The sequence below is a fragment of the Dama dama genome, chromosome 6 (assembly GCF_033118175.1).
Source record: "Dama dama isolate Ldn47 chromosome 6, ASM3311817v1, whole genome shotgun sequence".
Lineage (NCBI taxonomy): Eukaryota > Metazoa > Chordata > Mammalia > Artiodactyla > Cervidae > Dama > Dama dama.
In genome coordinates this window covers 23,508,130-23,528,173 of record NC_083686.1, presented here as the reverse complement: position 1 = coordinate 23,528,173, position 20,044 = coordinate 23,508,130, and the positions used below count along the sequence as shown (strand labels likewise).

Here is a 20,044-nt window from a genome sequence, read left to right as displayed (position 1 = left end):
CAGATTCTTTACCACTGAGCCCCCAGCAAAGCGAACCCTCCGATCAATTGATTCCTCTCCCTGCTCTGTCTGCTTCAGACACCAAGCCTGCTTGCTGCTCCCTGGATTTGTCCAGGGAATGCTTCTGCCAGGCGTACTTCTGCCATCAAGGCCTTTGTGCTCTGCTCTTCTCCCTGAAATTCTATCTGGGTCTTCTCAGGTGGCTCAGTGGTAAAGAATCCACCTACAACGAGGGAGACCTGAGTTCGATCCCTGGGTCAGGAAGATCCCCTGGAGAAGGAAATGGCAACCCACTCCAGTATTCTTACCTGGAGAATTCCATGGACAGAGGAATCTGGTGGGCTATAGTCAATGGAGTCACAATAGGGTCAAACAAAATTTAGTGACTAAATATCCATCTATCTATCTATCATCTATTTATCTATTTTAATCCTTTACTTTCCCTAAGTCTTGCCTGAATACCATTCTATTTGAAATTGCAGTTCTTCACTCCCTACCACATATTTCCTATTTCTTTTCCATGCTTTATTTTTCTTCTTGGCACTAACTACTGTCTGGACATACTCTATATTTTACTGAAAGTTCTTGTTTGCTGTCTCTTTTATTTGCTGTGTATCCTCAGCACCTACAATTGCACTTGACACATGGTAGGCACTCAATAAATATCTTTTGACTGACTGAATGAATGAATGAGAGATGAAGCTAGAGAGTTGGTAAGTTCAAGGTTATGGAGAGCTTTGTACGCTGTACTGTGGAGCTTGGAATTTTATTTTTAAGTTGGTAGAATACTAATGAAGGTTTTAAGGCATGTGGGTAGGATGGCCCACTTTACTTTTTGAAAAATCTGGTTTTTCAAAGATAATGCATAATATTGGAGATAAGGAGATCAGTTCAAAGGTTGTGAGAATAATCCAGATGAAAGGGTGAGTACCTGAATCAGAGCACTGGTAGTGTAGGAGTCAAGAGGAAAGGGCAGGGCCTGCCCTGGAAGTCCAGTGGCTAAGACTTCATGCTCCCAGTGCAGGGGGCCTGGGTTTGATCCTGGGTCAAGGAACTAAGATTCCACATGCAACAACTAAAGATCTTGTGTGCTGCAGCCAAGACTCAGTGCAGCCAAATAAATAATAAAAAGAGGAAAGGGTAGATTTGATAAGTATTTAAGGAAGAAATTAGCAGAACTGAATGAAGTAGGAGGGTGAGAGAAAGGAAAAGGAAAGATAACTCTCATATTTATGAGTTGATAACTAATTGGTTAGCAGAGCCACAAACTGATATTGAGAATATAGGAAGAAAAGAATATAGAAGAGAAGAGAATATATAGACAATATAGAAGAAAAGAATCCCATCTGGGAACAAAATGATAATTTCAGTTTGGACACATTGAGTTTGAAGTGTTCATGGAAGAGAAAGGTAGGTATGTCCAAAAGGCAGTGGGATATGTGACTATAAAGCTCAGAGGAGAAGCATGTACTATGCTCAGTCATGTCTGATGTTTTGCAGCCCCATGGTCTGTAGCCCTCCATGCATGGAATTTTCCAGGCAAGAATACTGGAGCAAGTTGCCATTTCCTACTCCAGGGGATCCTCCTGACCCGGGGACCAAACTCATATCTCTTGGATCTCCTGCATTGGCAGGTGGATTCTTTACCACTAACATGACCTGGGAAGCCCAGAGTTGGAGATATAATGTGGGTATCAGTAGCAGGAACACAAGAGTGCAAACCTTTAGGATGAGCGAGCTCATCCAAAGAGATTGTGTGAAAAAAGAATAGAAGACCAAAGACAGGATTTGGATAGCACAGTCATTAAAGGGAAGATGAACCTAAGAGAAGAAACTTAGGAAGATTAAGAAGACATGGTCAGAGAGGTAAAGGGTAAGAAATAGTCAGAAGAGAGAAGAATCTTGTGATAGCTAGGAGAATAGAGTGTTTCCAGAAGGAGTTTATATCAACAGTGTTGATCCCATGACAGAGAGTAAGTGTGAGGAAATTTAATATGTTTTATTGAATTTTGCAACCTGTTGGCCACTGTGCTCCCACTGAAGTTGGTGTCAATGAAGTGGTGGGTGTGGTTGCTATATTACAGAGGCTTGAGGAGTGGATGGACAGTGGGCGTAGGATGGCCAAGTATAGGCTACTCCTTCAGGGAGCTTCACTGAAGTTGGAAGAGAGAAATGGGACATGAGGTGCATCCCACTACATCTGTGACGTTTCTTTGAACCTCCCGTCCCCAGTCATCAAGCCTCCTGGGTGGTGCCATGTGGTTTGTGCTTGTCCTTATTACTGCCCTTGACCAGACTACAAATGCCTGTGTATTTGTTTGCTTCTTCCTCCAGACTCTTAGCTCCTTGAGAGCAGCAACCCTCTTCTTCACTATATATAGCCTATCAAACAGCACAGTGCATGGCACATAGAAGATACTTAGCCAATATTTGTAAAATGACCAAACAAGGGAAGGAGAGGGGTGGGTTTTTTTTTTTTTTGGCTTTTAATATTTCTATGAACTTGATATTACTATGATCACCTTGGGAGGCAAAGGGGAATGACCTTGAAGAGAGAGAGAAATCGAAGATTTGGAGAGTGAGGGAAACAGAATGATAGAACTAGAAAAACCTTTTAAAATTGATTGTGAGACTTTCTCATTTTATAGACAAAAAAACAGACTTTTTCGTTCTTTAGTCACTTGCTCAAACATACAGCACTAGTCAGTGGCACTCCTGTGACAAGAGCCTTCGTTCCTGGCTCATGAGTCAATGTAGTTTCTACTCCACCATGTTTTCCCTTGTGTTGCTCAGGTGCACGTGTTGGTTTTCACATCTGCTGGGTAGACTTAGATTAGTTCATGGCACAAGTTAATGAATCACATTGTCAGTCAGTTCAGTTGCTCAGTCGTGTCTCTTTGCGTCCCCATGGACTGCAGCACGCTGGGCTTCCCTGTCTGTCATCAACTCCTGGAGCTTCCTCAAACTCATGTGCATCGCGTTGGTGATGCCATCCAACCATCTCATCCTCTGTCATGCCCTTTTCCTGGCTTCAGTCATTCCTAGTATCAGGGTCTTTTCCAAGAAGTCAGTTCTTCACATCAGCTTCAGCATATGTCCTTCCAATGAATATTCACCACTGATTTTCCTTAGGATTGACTGGTTTGATTCTCCTTGCTGTCCAAGGGACTCTCAGGAGTCTTCTCCAACATCACAGTTCAAAAGCATCAACTCTTCGGTGCTATTGTACCCTAAACTATTATTGTTATTAAAGTACCTTGGATTCCTATCATTTTTAAAAAAATTTAAAAATCTCTTTTGCAATTTATGTTTTGCTCCTTAGTTAACGGGAAATAGCCTAATGTCAGTTGTAGTTCTGTTTGATATTTGTGTCTATCTCTCTATCATCTGTCTATTCGTCATATCATTGTATGTAATAGATTTGTATTCATATCCTGTATCCATATAGAATAGCTAGCTACAGAGTCAAAGAAAAGGGTCAGAGAGAGACAGACAGATATGAGAAAAATTGAAGGAATGAGAACAGAGGCTTTTAGAATATTGACTGTCTAGCCTAGAACCAGCCTTCAGGATTTCTGAAGAACATGTATACGAGAGGACAGTGCCATGCAAAAGGGCACTGTATTATTAATTCATGGAGGGATTTTTGGCTGCAAACTCCAATGCAGTGTATTTACCTAATCAAGTTGTTGTGATAAATTATATATATACATGTACATATACATATGTATCATATGCTTAGAAGAGTACCTGGTTATTCTAAGTACCCTGTTTTAGCTGTGATTATCACATGATCATCATCATTATTGTTAGTTGGTTCCTCTAGATCCCAGGCAAGCAATGTTCATTGGTGTCTTGTGCCCAAGTCACCACTTTCTAAGCTCCCAGTGCAAAGCCTGCAGGCCAATAGGCTTATGTGTTCCATGCATCCCACAACTCATGAAACTGTGTGTGGTAACAGGGTAAGGTAGCAAGAACTCCCTGTCTTTTGTTCTCCAAGTCCTACATGCAAAACTCTTCACTCCTTCTTTAGCCACAAATCACCTCTTTCATGTTCCCACAGAAGGTCAATAGGTCAACACTCAAAATAGGGAACATCTACTCACAAATAAAGAATATTATATTCATAAAATGAGTTTTGAGGGGCAAATCTAAGGATAGATATATAAATATATAAATCAAATCTGATATATAAATCAGATTTATATATATAAATATATATACACACACATATATATATAAATATATATAAATATATATATAAAGACAACTAATTTGGGGCATAAAATATCCCTTGAAGTCTTCCATCTTGCCTGCCTTTCTCCTTCACTCTCTGCTTCCATATTAGAGTACAAACAGCACTTGGATTATCTCATTTCTTATCTGTATGCTCAGTGGGATTTAGCTTAATGTATTTTCTGTATTTGCTGTTCCAGTGGACATTAGCTAAGTATAGGTTCTACTTAGAGTTCAGAGGGCACTTTTGTGAGTAGTCATTAATGTTGCACTCTATATACAATTTTATAAAATTACACGCCATATGTTTTATCCTTTATTAAGCAAACAAGAAATTGTTGATCACTCTTACTCATGGATTTATCTGCTTAGTGGATTAACAGTTGTGAAATCATAGTTTTATTCTCCACCCACATTATTGGGTGGAGAATATACATATTCTAGATGTAGTTATATTTGTAATTGTTGTATGTACAATTAACATTCTCTTGTAGGTACAATTCTTTTTAATGGCCATAGCCCCAAGTAGCAAAGAAACATTAAAACATGCCTGGTACACTGGGAAGACCCAGAGGAATCGAGTGGAGAGGGAGGTGGGAGGGGGGATCGGGATGGGGAATACATGTAAATCCATGGCTGATTCATGTCAATGTATGACAAAACCCACTACAATATTGTGAAGTAATTAGCCTCCAACTAATAAAAATAAATGAAAAAAATATATTAAAAAAAACCACATGTAATGTTTTGAATCTATCAGCTGAATTCTTTGTAGACTTTTATTCTGTGGACAGGTCATGACTTCCTGGTTAATTCAGGATCTCTTACCACCATTTTTGATCAAAATCACTAATTACCTGTTCTGCCACATTTCTAGACTTGAGGAAATGCTAAGTGGAAGAGCAGGATAAATCCGGGAGTCTAGAAGGATATTATTTTTTGGGGGGGTCATGCCATGTGGCCTGTGGGGTCTTAGTTCCCTGACCACGAATTGAACCCGTGACCTCTGCATTGGAAGCACAAACTCTTAACCACTGGGCCTCCAGGAAAGTCCCCAGAGGGCCTAGAAGGATCATTAAGCCCCAAAGATCCACATATGTGCCACAGCTTTAATCATCTTGGATAAACAGATCCTTCACAGTGCCAAATAGATGGTTAGTTAACACCTTACCAGTGACAACTTCCCAGTAAATCTTGGAGTATCACATGGATGTCTATTCTCTTGAAAGTATCACGTATTGATAAGAAACACAATTGCAACAGCAAAGGCCTTGATAAACAATGTAGATCTTTACTGGAGCCCAGGAATTCTCCCCGGATACCCGCAGTACATGTGATACCTCCACAGAGAGGCTGTTTCCTCTCCCAGCTCTGTCCTCGGTCACCTGCCCCTCGCGCTTTGCTACTCTGTCCCAGGTAAAAGTCAACATTAGAACTTCAGCTCCCCCGCACCCTCTCCTCCCCTCCTCCCCACAACCTGCCTGTTGCCGGCTCCATAAGGCCTCAGTAACATGTTAGAGGACGGGCCAACTCTGTGGCTAACCCCACCCAAGTCTTCTCCATTACAGGGAAATACAGCTCTTCTATCACCCCCAGCTGCTTTTGTGGTCTGACACTCACATGGAGCATTTCTATATTTCTAGTGAATAAAATCCTTCACTTCATTACATCTGAAAATATGTAGACCATTTTCAAGGAACTCACTTTCACAATGGGGTCATTTTAGCTTTGAGAGAAGCTCATCATGACAGAGTCCTTTTTGTTAGTGTATTCTGTTTATCCTGTTTATTGTCACCTGTGGCAACTCACGAGATTTAGTGAATCCGATGTGACTGTGTTCACTGCTGCTATTTTACACTGAGCTGCTTTTAAATGTTCAGGGAGAAGTGCTTCAAATACCCGCCAACCAATGCTGCCCTGAATGTGTGCCAAGGATGCCTGGATCTTGCCATCATGAAAAGAACATTCACGCGGTAAGTATTTTCTGACCCGTGGTTGATTCCCTGTCTGTAGATCATTGACAAAGGAAAGCTGAATGCTAAACTTGTGTTGACAAGAGAGGATTTTTTTCTCCTTTGTTTGGGCTAGGGAGGACCTCAGGCTTATTTGACTTTCCGTGGGCACTTAGGTTTCTTGGATAAGATTAAAACTGGCCTATTTATTTCAGAGGCCCAGGTAAATATTTGCTGATTGAATTTGTGTCTGTCTAAAGGGTAGTCTGAGAATGTTGATGATGAAGAAGTTGTGATGCTGAATAATAAAAGGCCACCTTGCCTTTGTGTAACGTATACATTTTTTCACTTGATTTTATGAACCACCCTGAGTAGATGACTCCTGTGTTAAAGATGGAAGAGTTGAATTGCAGAGAATGTAAGATACTGGCCCCACATATCACCAATAGGTGGTGTAACTTGGCCTAGAGCCCTGGGCTTCTGACTCCTCATTCAGCATGGAGTTTGTAAACTTCAGCACTATGCATATGTTAGGCTTTGTGGTGAGGACCATCCTCTGCAGTATAGGATGGTTAGCAGCATCTCCAGCCTCTTTGTACCCATCACCTGTTAGTATCCTCTGCAGTCCTGACAACCAGAACTGTCTGTAGGTGTGGCTGTCTTTCCCCTGGGGAGAGGGGCAAAATGAAAACGCCCACTCCCCTCATTTAGAACCACAGTGCATGCATGCTAAGTTGATTCAATCATGTCTGACTCTGTGCAATGGTATGGACTGTAGCCTGCCAGGCTCCTCTGTCCCTAAGATTCTCCAGGGGAGAATGCCCTCCTCCAGGGGGTCTTCCTGACTCAGGGATCAAACCCGAGTTTCTTAAGTCTCCTGCATTGACAGGAGGGTTCTTTACCACTGGGGCTACCTGGGAAACCCATAGCACCACAGTACTAGAAATCAACCCTCAAGTTCTTTTATTACACTTTCTCATTCCAGATCCTGCAGGATTAGCTTAGAGATATTAAATACTGATTTTAAAGGAACATTGCAAGGACTATAATAGAAATTTTGAAAATGGATGGCTACAGTTCATCTCCATTCGTGCTTGCATACTCCCCTGAGGGAGCAGGTGAAGCTGAGTGTGATAGAAAGACACTCTTTGCTTTAATCTTCATCTTCCACCTCATATAAAACTGTCTCTACCCTTTCAGCAGAGAGCATAGGTTAGCCAGAATTGATATACCCAGTCCTGGCTGCTATTCAGGGTGCATACCTAAAACTCACTGGGGATAGTGCACGTTCCCCTGGGACAGGATCACCTCACTTAGCCACTGGCTCCACATCACTTGAGGAAGCCACTCTTCCACGTCAGCACAGTGGATTGCCGAATGATAGGATGGTGTGTGATCCGAATGGTAGGATCTCTGTCTTCATACCACATGTCACCCTGTGCTGCTTGATTTAGGGCTTCCCTGGTGGCTCAGTGGTAAAGAATCTGCTTGTTGTGCAGGAGATGTGGGTTCAATCCATGGGTGGCAAAGATCCCTTGAGGAGGGCATGGAAACCCACTCCGGTGTTCTTGCCTGGAGAATTCCAAGGACAGAGGAGCCTGGTGGGCTACAGTCCATAGGGTCACAAAGAGTCAGACGTGACTGAAGTGACTGAGCTTGCACACATGATGCCTGATTCAATCTGTGTTATGTAGGGTGGGGGAAACCACGCTAGAGGACCTCCTGTGAAAGGGAAGGTGCTGCAGGGCAGGCTGGTGATGGCATTAATGAAAGCTTATAATGATTAGAACAGGTGCATGGATCAAGGTCAACAATCCCAAGCTGAACTTTTCAAGTGAGGGAGCCCTAGGATATCAAATAAGGCCAGGATCTGGAGGAACAACAAACATCTCAAGTAAGAGGGGGTAGCAGGGACTTGGGAAAGCGGAGCTCAATGTCTCTTTGCATAGCCTCTCTAATCTTGTCATTGCTTGCTCGTCTTATGTTCTTGCACTTGTGAGATCTTTTCTTGATTTAAGATTTCTGAGAACATTGACAATATTTTGTCTACCTTCACAGTGATCTTCCTTATCCCCTACTTAACCTGACTCTTGGCGCTGAACTGTTCCCAGAGTAGGTGCTCAATAAACATCAGGACTCAAGCAATGAGTAAATCCTTTCTCCAGCTTATGCGTATCCTTGTCCCAAGGGCATGTTGATCTTTGACCACCTGACCTGTTTGGCGAGTGGTTCAAGGACCACAGATCTGCAGATGGGTTAGTTAGAAATCTGCTTGACCTTCTACTTTTTCAGGACGAGTTTTGAAAGTCCATCTTCTCCCTGCCTCCCTTGCAAATTCACCTCTCTCTTCTAACAGAGCACACGGAAAACTCTAAACTGGGTAAGACAGCGTGCATACTTGTTTTCCGATATGCAACTTTCAGAATCTACTCCCCCGGAAAGTGTTATAATTATATTTCTGCAACTTGATGTAACAGAAAAAAACTATAGTTTGAAGGAGAAAAACAAATCCCTAGTGGTCTACTTCTCCAAATAGAAATAGAACGGCTTTTTTAAAGTTGAGATAAAATCCTCTACTTTCAGTCTTAATCAATTTAAAATGATTATGTTTCTTGTCTTTCTGTTCTTCTTTCCTCTCTTTCTTCACCTTTTTAGATGCTTGCCAAATCCTTCTTAATGGTATTCATTTCCTTGAGTGGGTTAAACGCTTGTCTGGGTTGGGTCTGAATCTCCCCTTGTCACTTGCATCACTAGGATTGTTCCTGAATCTTGGAGCCTTTTCTGTTTTGCTCCCTTGGCTTGCTTTAGAAAGCAGTTTCCAGAGCACTGCCTCTCCTGTTGAACGTCGGTAATCCTCTCTTTAGCCTCTGGCTTGCATCCCATAGGGCGGGTTATGTAGTCTCTCTCCCCGTAGATATAAAATAGCCTGGTGTTTTGAGAGCTTTGCAGTGGTGAAGTGGAAGCTTTCCCCTGAACGAGAGATTTAGAAGTGGCTTTAGGGTAGAGTAAGTGTAGCAGGAAGAGAATCTGTTACAGCAATGCCGTCCCCAGAGAATAGAGTTGAAGGGAAGGAGAATCAAGACTGGGTTGAGCTCAGAGTGGCACGACAAGGCCACCTTTAATGAAACAACTTCGCCTCATGAGGGAACCTCTTTTTCTGGCATCGTGGGCTGGTGTTCCAGCAAGTCCAGACAAGCCCCCACATCTTCCTTGGAGTGAGAAAAACACTTGAGCCTTTTGGCCGACTCCAGGTTATTTAAGAGTTTTGCATGGGCTTATTACAGTCAGCATTTGGGGAGACTATTTCATCCATGACCTCCCAAAGCTATCCTTTCAAATTAGCTTTTGGATCTCTTCCCAGCCTTGCCAACCAGTTTGGGAGACAAGCCTGAAATATGTTTTCCTAAAGAGTGTTGGAATGCTTTTTCTTTGATCTTCCCCCCACAAATTAGCTTGTGAAAGGGAGGAGAAAGGACCTTAACCTCTTTCTTTTCCTCTTTACTAATTTGATCTCAGCACCAGATAATGTCCTGTCCGAGAAGATGGTGCTTGGAGACTGGCTGAAAAACAAAAGTGGCAGGTGGTAATGCTCCAGTGCCCGCATCTGATTGAGTACCAGAGTGTGGAAGAAGTCTGCTTGCTTTGCCTGGCTGTGAGGCTAAAAGGAGAACTAATTTATGTGTGTGAGGGGAGAGATGAATATTGAATTCTGCAGCCTTGTTTTTGTCAAAGTAGAGGATGTAATTACAATATGCACCAAACATCCCCAGATATTTAGTATTCTGGATCTATAACATCATAACAGGAACAAATTATGTAAAGAAAAATTATTTTTTTGTTCTGTCTTTAAGCCAGGCAAATACTTTATGACCGTATCTTTCCTTTAGACTTAAGTCAACAGCCAACCCGACTTGTTATTTGGCTATGCAGAAGAATGTATCTCAGATGTTGTCTGCAGAATGTGCTTTTGGCCAGTGTCAAAGTCTCATGTTTCTGAACGGTATTAATGATGTTGGGATGGTACAGCTACAACACAGGTCTTATGGGAGCATTGCTTTGTATATGCATTATTTTTTGATTTTACAGAGCTTTCTTTGCTGTTACTGTGCTCATGAAAATTAAAACTTTTGTGGCTATAGAGAACACAGTGAGATTAAAAAAATATGTTTATCTATCATCTATTAATATATGTCCCCTATCTGTCATCTATCTATCCATCTATCATCTATCTGCCTACCTCTCTACCTACCTATGATCTGGCTATCTATCAGCATGTATCAAACTCCTTGATCTCTGGTCTCCCTCTGGTGAGAGAGGTGTCACTGATTTAGGAATAGGAATAGGAGATGAAAGTGGAGGTGACTTTTCTCAGAGAGGTGAGAGTAATTCTCCATCATTCTGTTCGGTTTGGATCACTGTTTGGGCTTCTGTGGCTTTGACATCAAGAGTGGAGTCACCCTGATGAGTGTTCTTTGTTATTCCCATAATTCCCAAGCTTATTGTGAAGGGAGAATCCGTTGCTTAATTTTACATCTCTTGAGATAGATAATAGATTCACATCATTAGAGAGTTTGAAGGTACCAAAGAGATGAGCTAATACAGCCCTCTCCTCTTACAGTTGAAAACACTTTGGTGATTGACAGGTTGTTATTATAATTAATTTTTGTGGTCTCAGTCTGGGAGGTGGTATGATTGCAAATGTTTGAGAAATGACAGCTAGTGTTTCTCAGTAGTAACAAAAATGAGCTCTTGTTTTAATGTCTGGATGTTTAGAAGCAATCTCTTAACTTTTAGTAGGATAAAGATGTATACTTCTAATTACTTTATAAGATGCTTTCAAATTTTACTTATTTAAGATATATAAATGATTCATTAGATATCATAAATAGTATTTTTGCTCTCTGATGATAAAAGTATTAGTTTATTGGTGAAAATGTGGAAAAAATATGCAAACAGAAAAAAAAATCCACTACTTATCTCTAACTATGAAAACCACTATTGTTTCCTCAGTTGTTTTTTATGGGGCAGGGGAGGAAGGAGGGATGGTAGTGAATATGGATGGGTAGATAGATAGAGATATACATGATTTCACATAATTGTAATTATACTCTGTGTACAGTTTATGGCTTGCTTTTTATATAACATGTAGTAAATAATTCCCCAGCATACTCTTGGAGAATGTGATTTCCTATTATTAGGCATTTGGGTAACTTCCAATATTCACTAAAATATTTTCAATTTCACTGTAATGAACAATGAGATGGAATTCTTTGTATTCAAACTTTTTTGTGTGTCATTGATCATTTTCTTCACATAACTTCTTAAAAGTGAAATTAGTAGGTCAAAGCAAATAAAGAGTTTGAGTATTGAAGCTGTGACATCTATGGTCATTAAAATTCAATTTTAAGTTGTCTCTGTCTAAAGATAAATGCAGTGGGAATATTACCAATAGTACATCTTCTTTTCAAGTCTGATTACCTAGGGTAGGTGCCGCCTGGCAAAGTTGTTCCAGGTGCTATCATGAGACAAGTCTCTGTGTAGGAGAGTCCCTCTCCACTGGAGCTTTACTAACAATAGCTACTGTGAATTTTCAACGCTTCTCATATCTGATATTAAAATATATCATTGAATTTTATTTTACTAATATTTCTTTGTAGTTAATAAAGTTCTATATTTAAGTTGAATATTCTATAAGGTTGTTGCTATTTTTTTCCACAGGGATTTTATTTCTTTTTAAGAAATATAGTACAGTGCACTTACAATATAGTAATAGTTTCACATGCACAACAAAGTGATTCAATATTTTTATATATCACGAAACGATCACCACTGTGAGCCTAGTTACCATTTGTCACCATACAAAGTTATTTCAGTATTATTGACTATATTCCTATGCTGTATGTTATGTCCCTATGAGTTATTTATTTTATTAATATAACTGGAAGTTTGTACTTCTTAATCCCCTTTGCCTCTTTCACCCATTTTCCCATACTCCCTCTGCTCTGATGACCACCTGCTTGGTCTCTATATCTCTGAGTCTGTTTCTGTTTGGTTTTGTTTATTCTTTTGTTTTACTTTTCAGATTCCATATATTAATATAAGTGAAATCATACAGTATTTGTCTTTCTCTATCAAACTTATTTCACTCAGCATAATTAGCCTCTAGGGCTATCCATGTTTTTGCAAGTGGCAAAATTTCATTTTTTATGGCTGAGTAATATTCATGTGTGTGTGTGTGTGTGTGTGTGTGTGTGTGACATCTTCTTTATCCATTCATCTCTTGATGGACACTTAGGTTGCTTCCATATCTTGTCATTAATAATGTTCCAATGATATGAACATTGGAGTGCATATATCTTTTTGTATCAGTGTTTTTGTTTTCTTCAGATAAATACCAAAAGTGGAATTATTGAATCATATGGTAGTTTTATTTATAATTTTCCCTCAAAAGTTAAATCTCCATACTGTTTTCCATAATAACTATATCAACTACATTCCTACCAACATTACATGTAGGTTCCCTTCTTTATATCCTTGCCAACACTTGTTACTTCGTGTCTTTTGATAATAGTCATTCTATCAGGTGTGAGGTAATATCACATTGTGGTTTTGACTTGCATTTCGCTCATAACTAGCGGTATCATGCATCTTTTCACCATCCTGTTGGCTATCTTTGCGTCATTCTTTAGAAAAATGAATATTCAGGTCCTGTGCCCATTTTTAATAGGATTTTTAAATATTGATTTGTATGTGTTCATGTTTTGGATAATAATCCCATATCAGCTGTATGGTTTACAAATATGTTGGTTTTAAGCAGATAGTCACTTAAGTTTGAACACATTCTAAAAACACTAGATTTTTACTTCCCCTGCAACACGTTTTATGTTTTTAATGTCATATTTTACATTTTTTTTACTCTGTCTATTCTTTAACTACAAATTGTAGTTTTGGTTGATTTTCCAATTTTTGTATTTTTAACTTTACTTGCTATTCGAATAGTTGATCTTTTGGCTTTACTGTGTATATGCCTTTACCAATGAGACTTTTGTTCATATATTTTCTTGTTTCTAGTTATTCATATATTTTCTTGTTTCTTGTTTCTTTACTTCTAAAGAAGATCCTTTAGCACTTTTTGTAGGGCCAGTTTAGAGGTGATGGACCCATAATTTTTGCTTGTCTCAGATACTCTTTATCTTGCCTTCAATCCCGAATGATAGCCTTGGTATCAAGTGTTTTTGGTTATAAGGTTTTTCCTTTCAGTACTTTAAATACATCACACCACTCTTTTATGTCCTGCCAAGTTTCTGTTGAAAAATAAATTGATAGCTTTATGGGATTTCTCTTGAATACTATGCATTGTATGCCTCTTGCTGCCTTTAAAATTCTCTATCTTTTGCCATATTAATTATGATATGTGTTGGTGTGGATCTCTTTGGATTCATCTTGTCTGAGACAATTTCCTTCCCCATGTTAAGGAAATTTACAGCCATTGTTTCTTCAGGTAAGTTATCTGCCCCTTTATTTCTCTCTCCTCCTTCTGAGACCCTGATAATACAAATGTTGGTATGCTTGATACTGTCTTAAATTATCCTCATCTTAAAAAATTCTTTTTTTTTTTTCTGTAGTGATTGGGTGATTTCTATTAGTCTGTCTTTCATGTTGCTTATGTATTCTTTCATATCATCTAATGCTTTTGATACCCTCTAGTGTATTTTTCATTTTAGCTATGGTATTCTTCAGTTCTGATTGTTTTCTTTTTTATATTTTCTAACTCTTTGTTGAAGTTTTCACTGTTTTCTGCCATTCTTCTCCTAATTTCTATAAGCATCTTTATGATGCTTATAATAGAGAATTCAAATTTTTGAACTCTTTATTAGGTAATTTACTTACCTTTATTTTATTAGAGTTTTTTTCCCTGGGATTTTATCTCATTCTTTCCTTTGGAACAAATTCCTCTATGTGCTCATTTCATTTGATTTTCTGTGTCTGTTCCTGTGAATTAGGTGAAACTTATCTCTCCTGCTCTTGGAGCTGTGGTCTTGTGTAGAAGTGTTTCCAATGTAGGTTTCATGTGCTGGGTGGCCTTAGCAGGCCAGTTGGGGGTGGAGCAGAAAGGGTGGATGGGTTTTAGGGCATGTTAGGCTGGGCTGAGGCATCCCTGGCAAGATACCTGGAGATGAAGTGGACACCAACCATGGCTCTCCTGGGCTGGGTTGGGGTTGCCATGTTGGTGGGATGGTTAGAGTTGGAGTCGGCCCAGGCTCGAGGGTGGGCTGGGGCTGCCTTAGCAGGCTGACTAGAATGGCAACTTTTCAAACTGCTGCCTCTGTGCTTGGACTCAAGAAAGTAAGTTTGTGCACAAGCGCTTTAAGGGGGAGTCTTGGTTTCCTATAGTTCTCTGGCTTCCCCAGATGTCCATCTCATGGGTTTTCAAATCCAGCTGTGGGTCTTCCCAGAGCAGGTCCTAGGGCTGTGGTGCCCAGTGTGGAGCTTGAACTCACTCCTTAGGGGGGTCCTCCAAGTTTGTGATATTCCATTCTGAATTGGGGTTCCCTTCCAGGGGTATGTGTCCCCGCCTACCCATCTCGATGAGGTTTTTCATTTATATCCTTAATTGTAGAAGAGCTGTTCTGCTAGCCTGCAGGTTGTTCTTAAAGAGAGTTGTTCTATATGTAGTTGCAATTTTGATGTGTCCATGGGAGCAGGTGAGCTCAGAATCGGCCTACTCTATCATTTTGATCTCACCTCCAGTCTCTTCTTATTGCTTGTACATGGTTTTATATAGTAGAGTATAATTCTAATTAATATAATCTGCAGTTTTTAAAAATGTTTGTCATTTGCCTTTTAAATTTTTCTACAATGTATTCAATATATTTGACTTTTAAAAGTTTAACTCATCAGAATGTATCAGTTTTTTTCCTACCATTTCTTCTTTTGCTTTTATGCTTGGACCTTTTAAAGCATAAAGGTCAATTGCCTGCTATGTTTTATTAGCCAACAGTTTATTAGCCAGTCGTGGACTTGCCCATTTATTTATATGCTGTACTAAATTTGAAGTTTTATATTTAATTATAGAAGAAGTAAAAATTGATGGGAGAGGAGTTGGCCTTGGCATCCAGGTCTGTTGCCATGATCACAGGCAGCACACAGGTGTGAAAAGGAGTAGGAAGGCCATGGACTCATGGGGAAAGGGTTAAACATCTCCTATGTGCCATTTCCCTTGCTGCCTCCTTAACAACTACCTCATGTAACCTTTACAATAGCCAAGTGAGCAGGATATCTTAATACCATTTCAGGTTTCTCTACCAGGAAACTGCAATTTAGAAAGATTAGGTGACACACTCATAGTCCCCCAGGCAGGGAGAACTGAGCTGTGATCCGAGAACATATATGCTTCCACGGAAACCTTTTGTTCATCCAACTCAGTACATTCCTTATGTTTCTGTCCTCTTGTACTCCCAATAGGTCCTGGGAAAGTAATCTTCATGATGGTAAGGCAAGGACTTGGTTCCCCCAAATTTAGATGGCTGTGACAACCTATTACGATTATTGTTACAATAATAGCACAGGTTATTAGTAATTCCCAAATGTCAGACTTGGCATGCTTGCAGCCTAGCAGCAATTTGCACAATAAGGGCATCAGGACTTGTTTAGGTAAGACAGAGAGTTCTTTTGTGTTTGAGAGAGGGTGAATAATTATTCTGGATGCTGGCTTGAGGAGTAGTAAGAGGATGTTTATTTTCCATGCTTCTCGGTGACACAGTTGAAATCCCCAGATTATAGTTAGGTGACTGAGCACCTAGAATGTATGATGTTTTTAATAGAAGACTATATATGATTTGTGCAGAATCAGATTTCATCATATACTACATTTATTATTATTTTATTTTATTTTATTTTTTATTAGTTGGAGGCTAATTACTTCACAACATTTCAGTGGGTTTTGTCATACATTGATATGAATCAGCCATAGATTTACACGTATTCCCCATCCCGATCCCCCCTCCCACTTCCCTCTCCACCCGATTCCTCTGGGTCTTCCCAGTGCACCAGGCCTGAGCACTTTTCTCATGCATCCCACCTGGGCTGGTGATCTGTTTCACCATAGATAGTATACATGCTGTTCTTTTGAAATATCCCACCCTTACATTCTCCCACAGAGTTCAAAAGTCTGTTTTGTATTTCTGTGTCTCTTTTTCTGTTTTGCATATAGGGTTATCGTTACCATCTTTCTAAATTCCATATATATGTGTTAGTATGCTGTAATGTTCTTTATCTTTCTGGCTTACTTCACTCTGTATAATGGGCTCCAGTTTCATCCATCTCATTAGGACTGGTTCAAATGAATTCTTTTTAATGGCTGAGTAATATTCCATGGTGTATATGTACCACAGCTTCCTTATCCATTCATCTGCTGATGGGCATCTAGGTTGCTTCCATGTCCTGGCTATTATAAACAGTGCTGCGATGAACATTGGGGTGCACGTATCTCTTTCAGATCTGGTTTCCTCAGTGTGTATGCCCAGAAGTGGGATTGCTGGGTCATATGGCAGTTCTATTTCCAGTTTTTTAAGAAATCCCCACACTGTTTTCCATATCGGCTGTACTAGTTTGCATTCCCACCAACAGTGTAAGAGGCTTCCCTTTTCTCCACACCCTCTCCAGCATTTATTGCTTGTAGACTTTTGGATAGCAGCCATCCTGACTGGCGTGTAATGGTACCTCATTGTGGTTTTGATTTGCATTTCTCTAATAATGAGTGATGTTGAGCATCTTTTCATGTGTTTGTTAGCCATCTGTATGTCTTCTTTGGAGAAATGTCTGTTTAGTTCTTTGGCCCATTTTTTGATTGGGTCATTTATTTTTCTGGAATTGAGCTGTAGGAGTTGCTTGTTTATTTTTGAGATTAATCCTTTGTCTGTTTCTTCATTTGCTATTATTTTCTCCCAATCTGAGGGCTGTCTTTTCACCTTACTTATAGTTTCCTTTGTAGTGCAAAAGCTTTTAAGTTTCATTAGGTCCCATTTGTTTAGTTTTGCTTTTATTTCCAATATTCTGGGAGGTGGGTCATAGAGGATCTTGCTGTGATTTATGTCGGAGAGTGTTTTGCCTATGTTCTCCTCTAGGAGTTTTATAGTTTCTGGTCTTACATTTAGATCTTTAATCCATTTTGAGTTTATTTTTGTGTATGGTGTTAGAAAGTGTTCTAGTTTCATTCTTTTACAAGTGGTTGACCAGTTTTCCCAGCACCACTTGTTAAAGAGGTTGTCTTTTTTCCATTGTATATCCTTGCCTCCTTTGTCAAAGATAAGGTGTCCATAGGTTCGTGGATTTATCTCTGGGCTTTCTATTCTGTTCCATTGATCTATATTTCTGTCTTTGTGCCAGTACCATACTGTCTTGATGACTGTGGCTTTGTAGTAGAGTCTGAAGTCAGGCAGGTTGATTCCTCCAGTTCCATTCTTCTTTCTCAAGATTACTTTGGCTATTCGAGGTTTTTTGTATTTCCATACAAATTGTGAAATTCTTTGGTCTAGTTCTGTGAAAAATACCGTTGGTAGCTTGATAGGGATTGCATTGAATCTATAGATTGCTTTGGGGTAGAATAGCCATTTTGACAATATTGATTCTTCCAATCCATGAACACGGTAAGTTTCTCCATCTGTTTGTGTCCTCTTTGATTTCTTTCATCAGTGTTTTATGGTTTTCTATGTATAGGTCTTTTGTTTCTTTAGGTAGATATACTCCTAAGTATTTTATTCTTTTTGTTGCAATGGTGAATGGTATTGTTTCCTTAATTTCTCTTTCTGTTTTTTCATTGTTAGTATATAGGAATGCAAGGGATTTCTGTGTGTTAATTTTATATCCTGCAACTTTACTATATTCATTGATTAGCTCTAGTAATTTTCTGGTCGAGTCTTTAGGGTTTTCTATGTAGAGGATCATGTCATCTGCAAACAGTGAGAGTTTCACTTCTTCTTTTCCTATCTGGATTCCTTTTACTTCTTTTTCTGCTCTGATTGCTGTGGCCAAAACTTCCAACACTATGTTGAATAGTAGTGGTGAGAGTGGGCACCCTTGTCTTGTTCCTGATTTCAGGGGAAATGCTTTCAATTTTTCACCATTGAGGGTGATGCTTGCTGTGGGTTTGTCATATATAGCTTTTATTATGTTGAGGTATGTTCCTTCTATTCCTGCTTTTTGGAGAGTTTTAATCATAAATGAGTGTTGAATTTTGTCAAAGGCTTTCTCTGCATCTATTGAGAGAACCATATGGTTTTTATCTTTCAATTTGTTAATGTGGTGTATTACATTGATTGATTTGCAGATATTAAAGAATCCTTGCCTTCCTGGGATAAAGCCCACTTGGTCATGGTGTATGATTTTTTTTAATATGTTGTTGGATTCTGTTTGCTAGAATTTTGTTAAGGATTTTTGCATCTATGTTCATCAGTGATATTGGCCTGTAGTTTTCTTTTTTTGTGGCATCTTTTCTGGTTTTGGAATTAGGGTGATGGTGGCCTCATAGAATGAGTTTGGAAGCTTACCTTCATCTGCAATTTTCTGGAAGAGTTTGAGTAAGATAGGTGTTAGCTCTTCTCTAAATTTTTGGTAGAATTCAGCTGTGAAGCCATCTGGTCCTGGGCTTTTGTTTGCTGGAAGATTTTTGATGACAGTTTCGATTTCCTTGCCTGTGATGGGTCTGTTAAGATCTTCTATTTCTTCCTGGTTCAGTTTTGGTAAGTTATACTTTTCTAAGAATTTGTCCATTTCATCCAAGTTGTCCATTTTATTGGCATAGAGCTGCTGGTAGTAGTCTCTTATGATCCTTTGAATTTCAGTGTTCTCTGTTGTGATCTCACCATTTTCATTTCTAATTTTGTTAATTTGGTTCTTCTCTCTTTGTTTCTTAATGAGTCTTGCTAATGGTTTGTCAATTTTGTTTATTTTTTCAAAAAACCAGCTTTTAGCTTTGTTGATTTTTGCTATGGTCTCTTTAGTTTCTTTTGCATTTATTTCTGCCCTGATTTTTAAGATTTCTTTCCTTCTGCTAACCCTGGGGTTCTTCATTTCTTCCTTCTCTAATTGCGTTAGGTGTAGAGTTAGGTTATTTATTTGGTTTTTCTCTTGTTTCTTGATGTAAGCCTGTAATGCTATGAACCTTCCCCTTAGCACTGCTTTTACAGTGTCCCATAGGTTTTGGGTTGTTGTGTTTTCATTTTCATTCATTTCTATACATATTTTGATTTCTTTTTTGATTTCTTCTATGATTTGTTGGTTATTCAGAAGCGTGTTATTTAGCCTCCATGTGTTTGAATTTTTAACAATTTTTTTCCTGTAATTGAGATCTAATCTTACTGCACTGTGGTCAGAAAAGATGACTGGAATGATTTCAATTTTTTTGAATTTTTCAAGACCAGATTTATGGCCCAGAATGTGATCTATTCTGGAGAAGGTTCCATGTGCACTTGAGAAAAAGGTGAAGTTGATTGTTTTGGGGTGAAATGTCCTATAGATATCAATTAGGTCTAGCTGGTCCATTGTGTCATTTAAGGTTTGTGTTTCCTTGTTAATTTTCTGTTTCGTTGATCTATCCATAGTTGTGAGTGGGGTATTAAAGTCTCCCACTATTATTGTGTTACTATTAATATCCTCTTTCATACTTGTTAGTGTTTGCCGTACATATTGCAGTGCTCCTATGTTGGGTGCATATATATTTATAATTGTTATATCTTCTTCTTGGATTGATCCTTTGATCATTATGTAGTGTCCTTCTTTGTCTCTTTTCACATCCTTTATTTGAAAGTCTATTTTATCTGATATGAGTATCGCAACTCCTGCTTTCTTTTGGTCTT

At 39.1% G+C, this 20,044-nt stretch overlaps 1 protein-coding gene across 1 annotated transcript in view; it reads left to right on the top strand.

Annotated features, from left to right (window-relative positions):
• The window catches only part of FRAS1 (Fraser extracellular matrix complex subunit 1), a 518,223-nt gene that overhangs the window by 192,062 nt on the left and 306,117 nt on the right, over positions 1-20,044 (top strand). Inside the window, exon 4 of the mRNA XM_061145732.1 lies at positions 6,117-6,209. Coding sequence (XP_061001715.1) covers positions 6,117-6,209 — 93 coding nt within the window. The remainder of the gene's footprint in view (positions 1-6,116; positions 6,210-20,044) is intronic.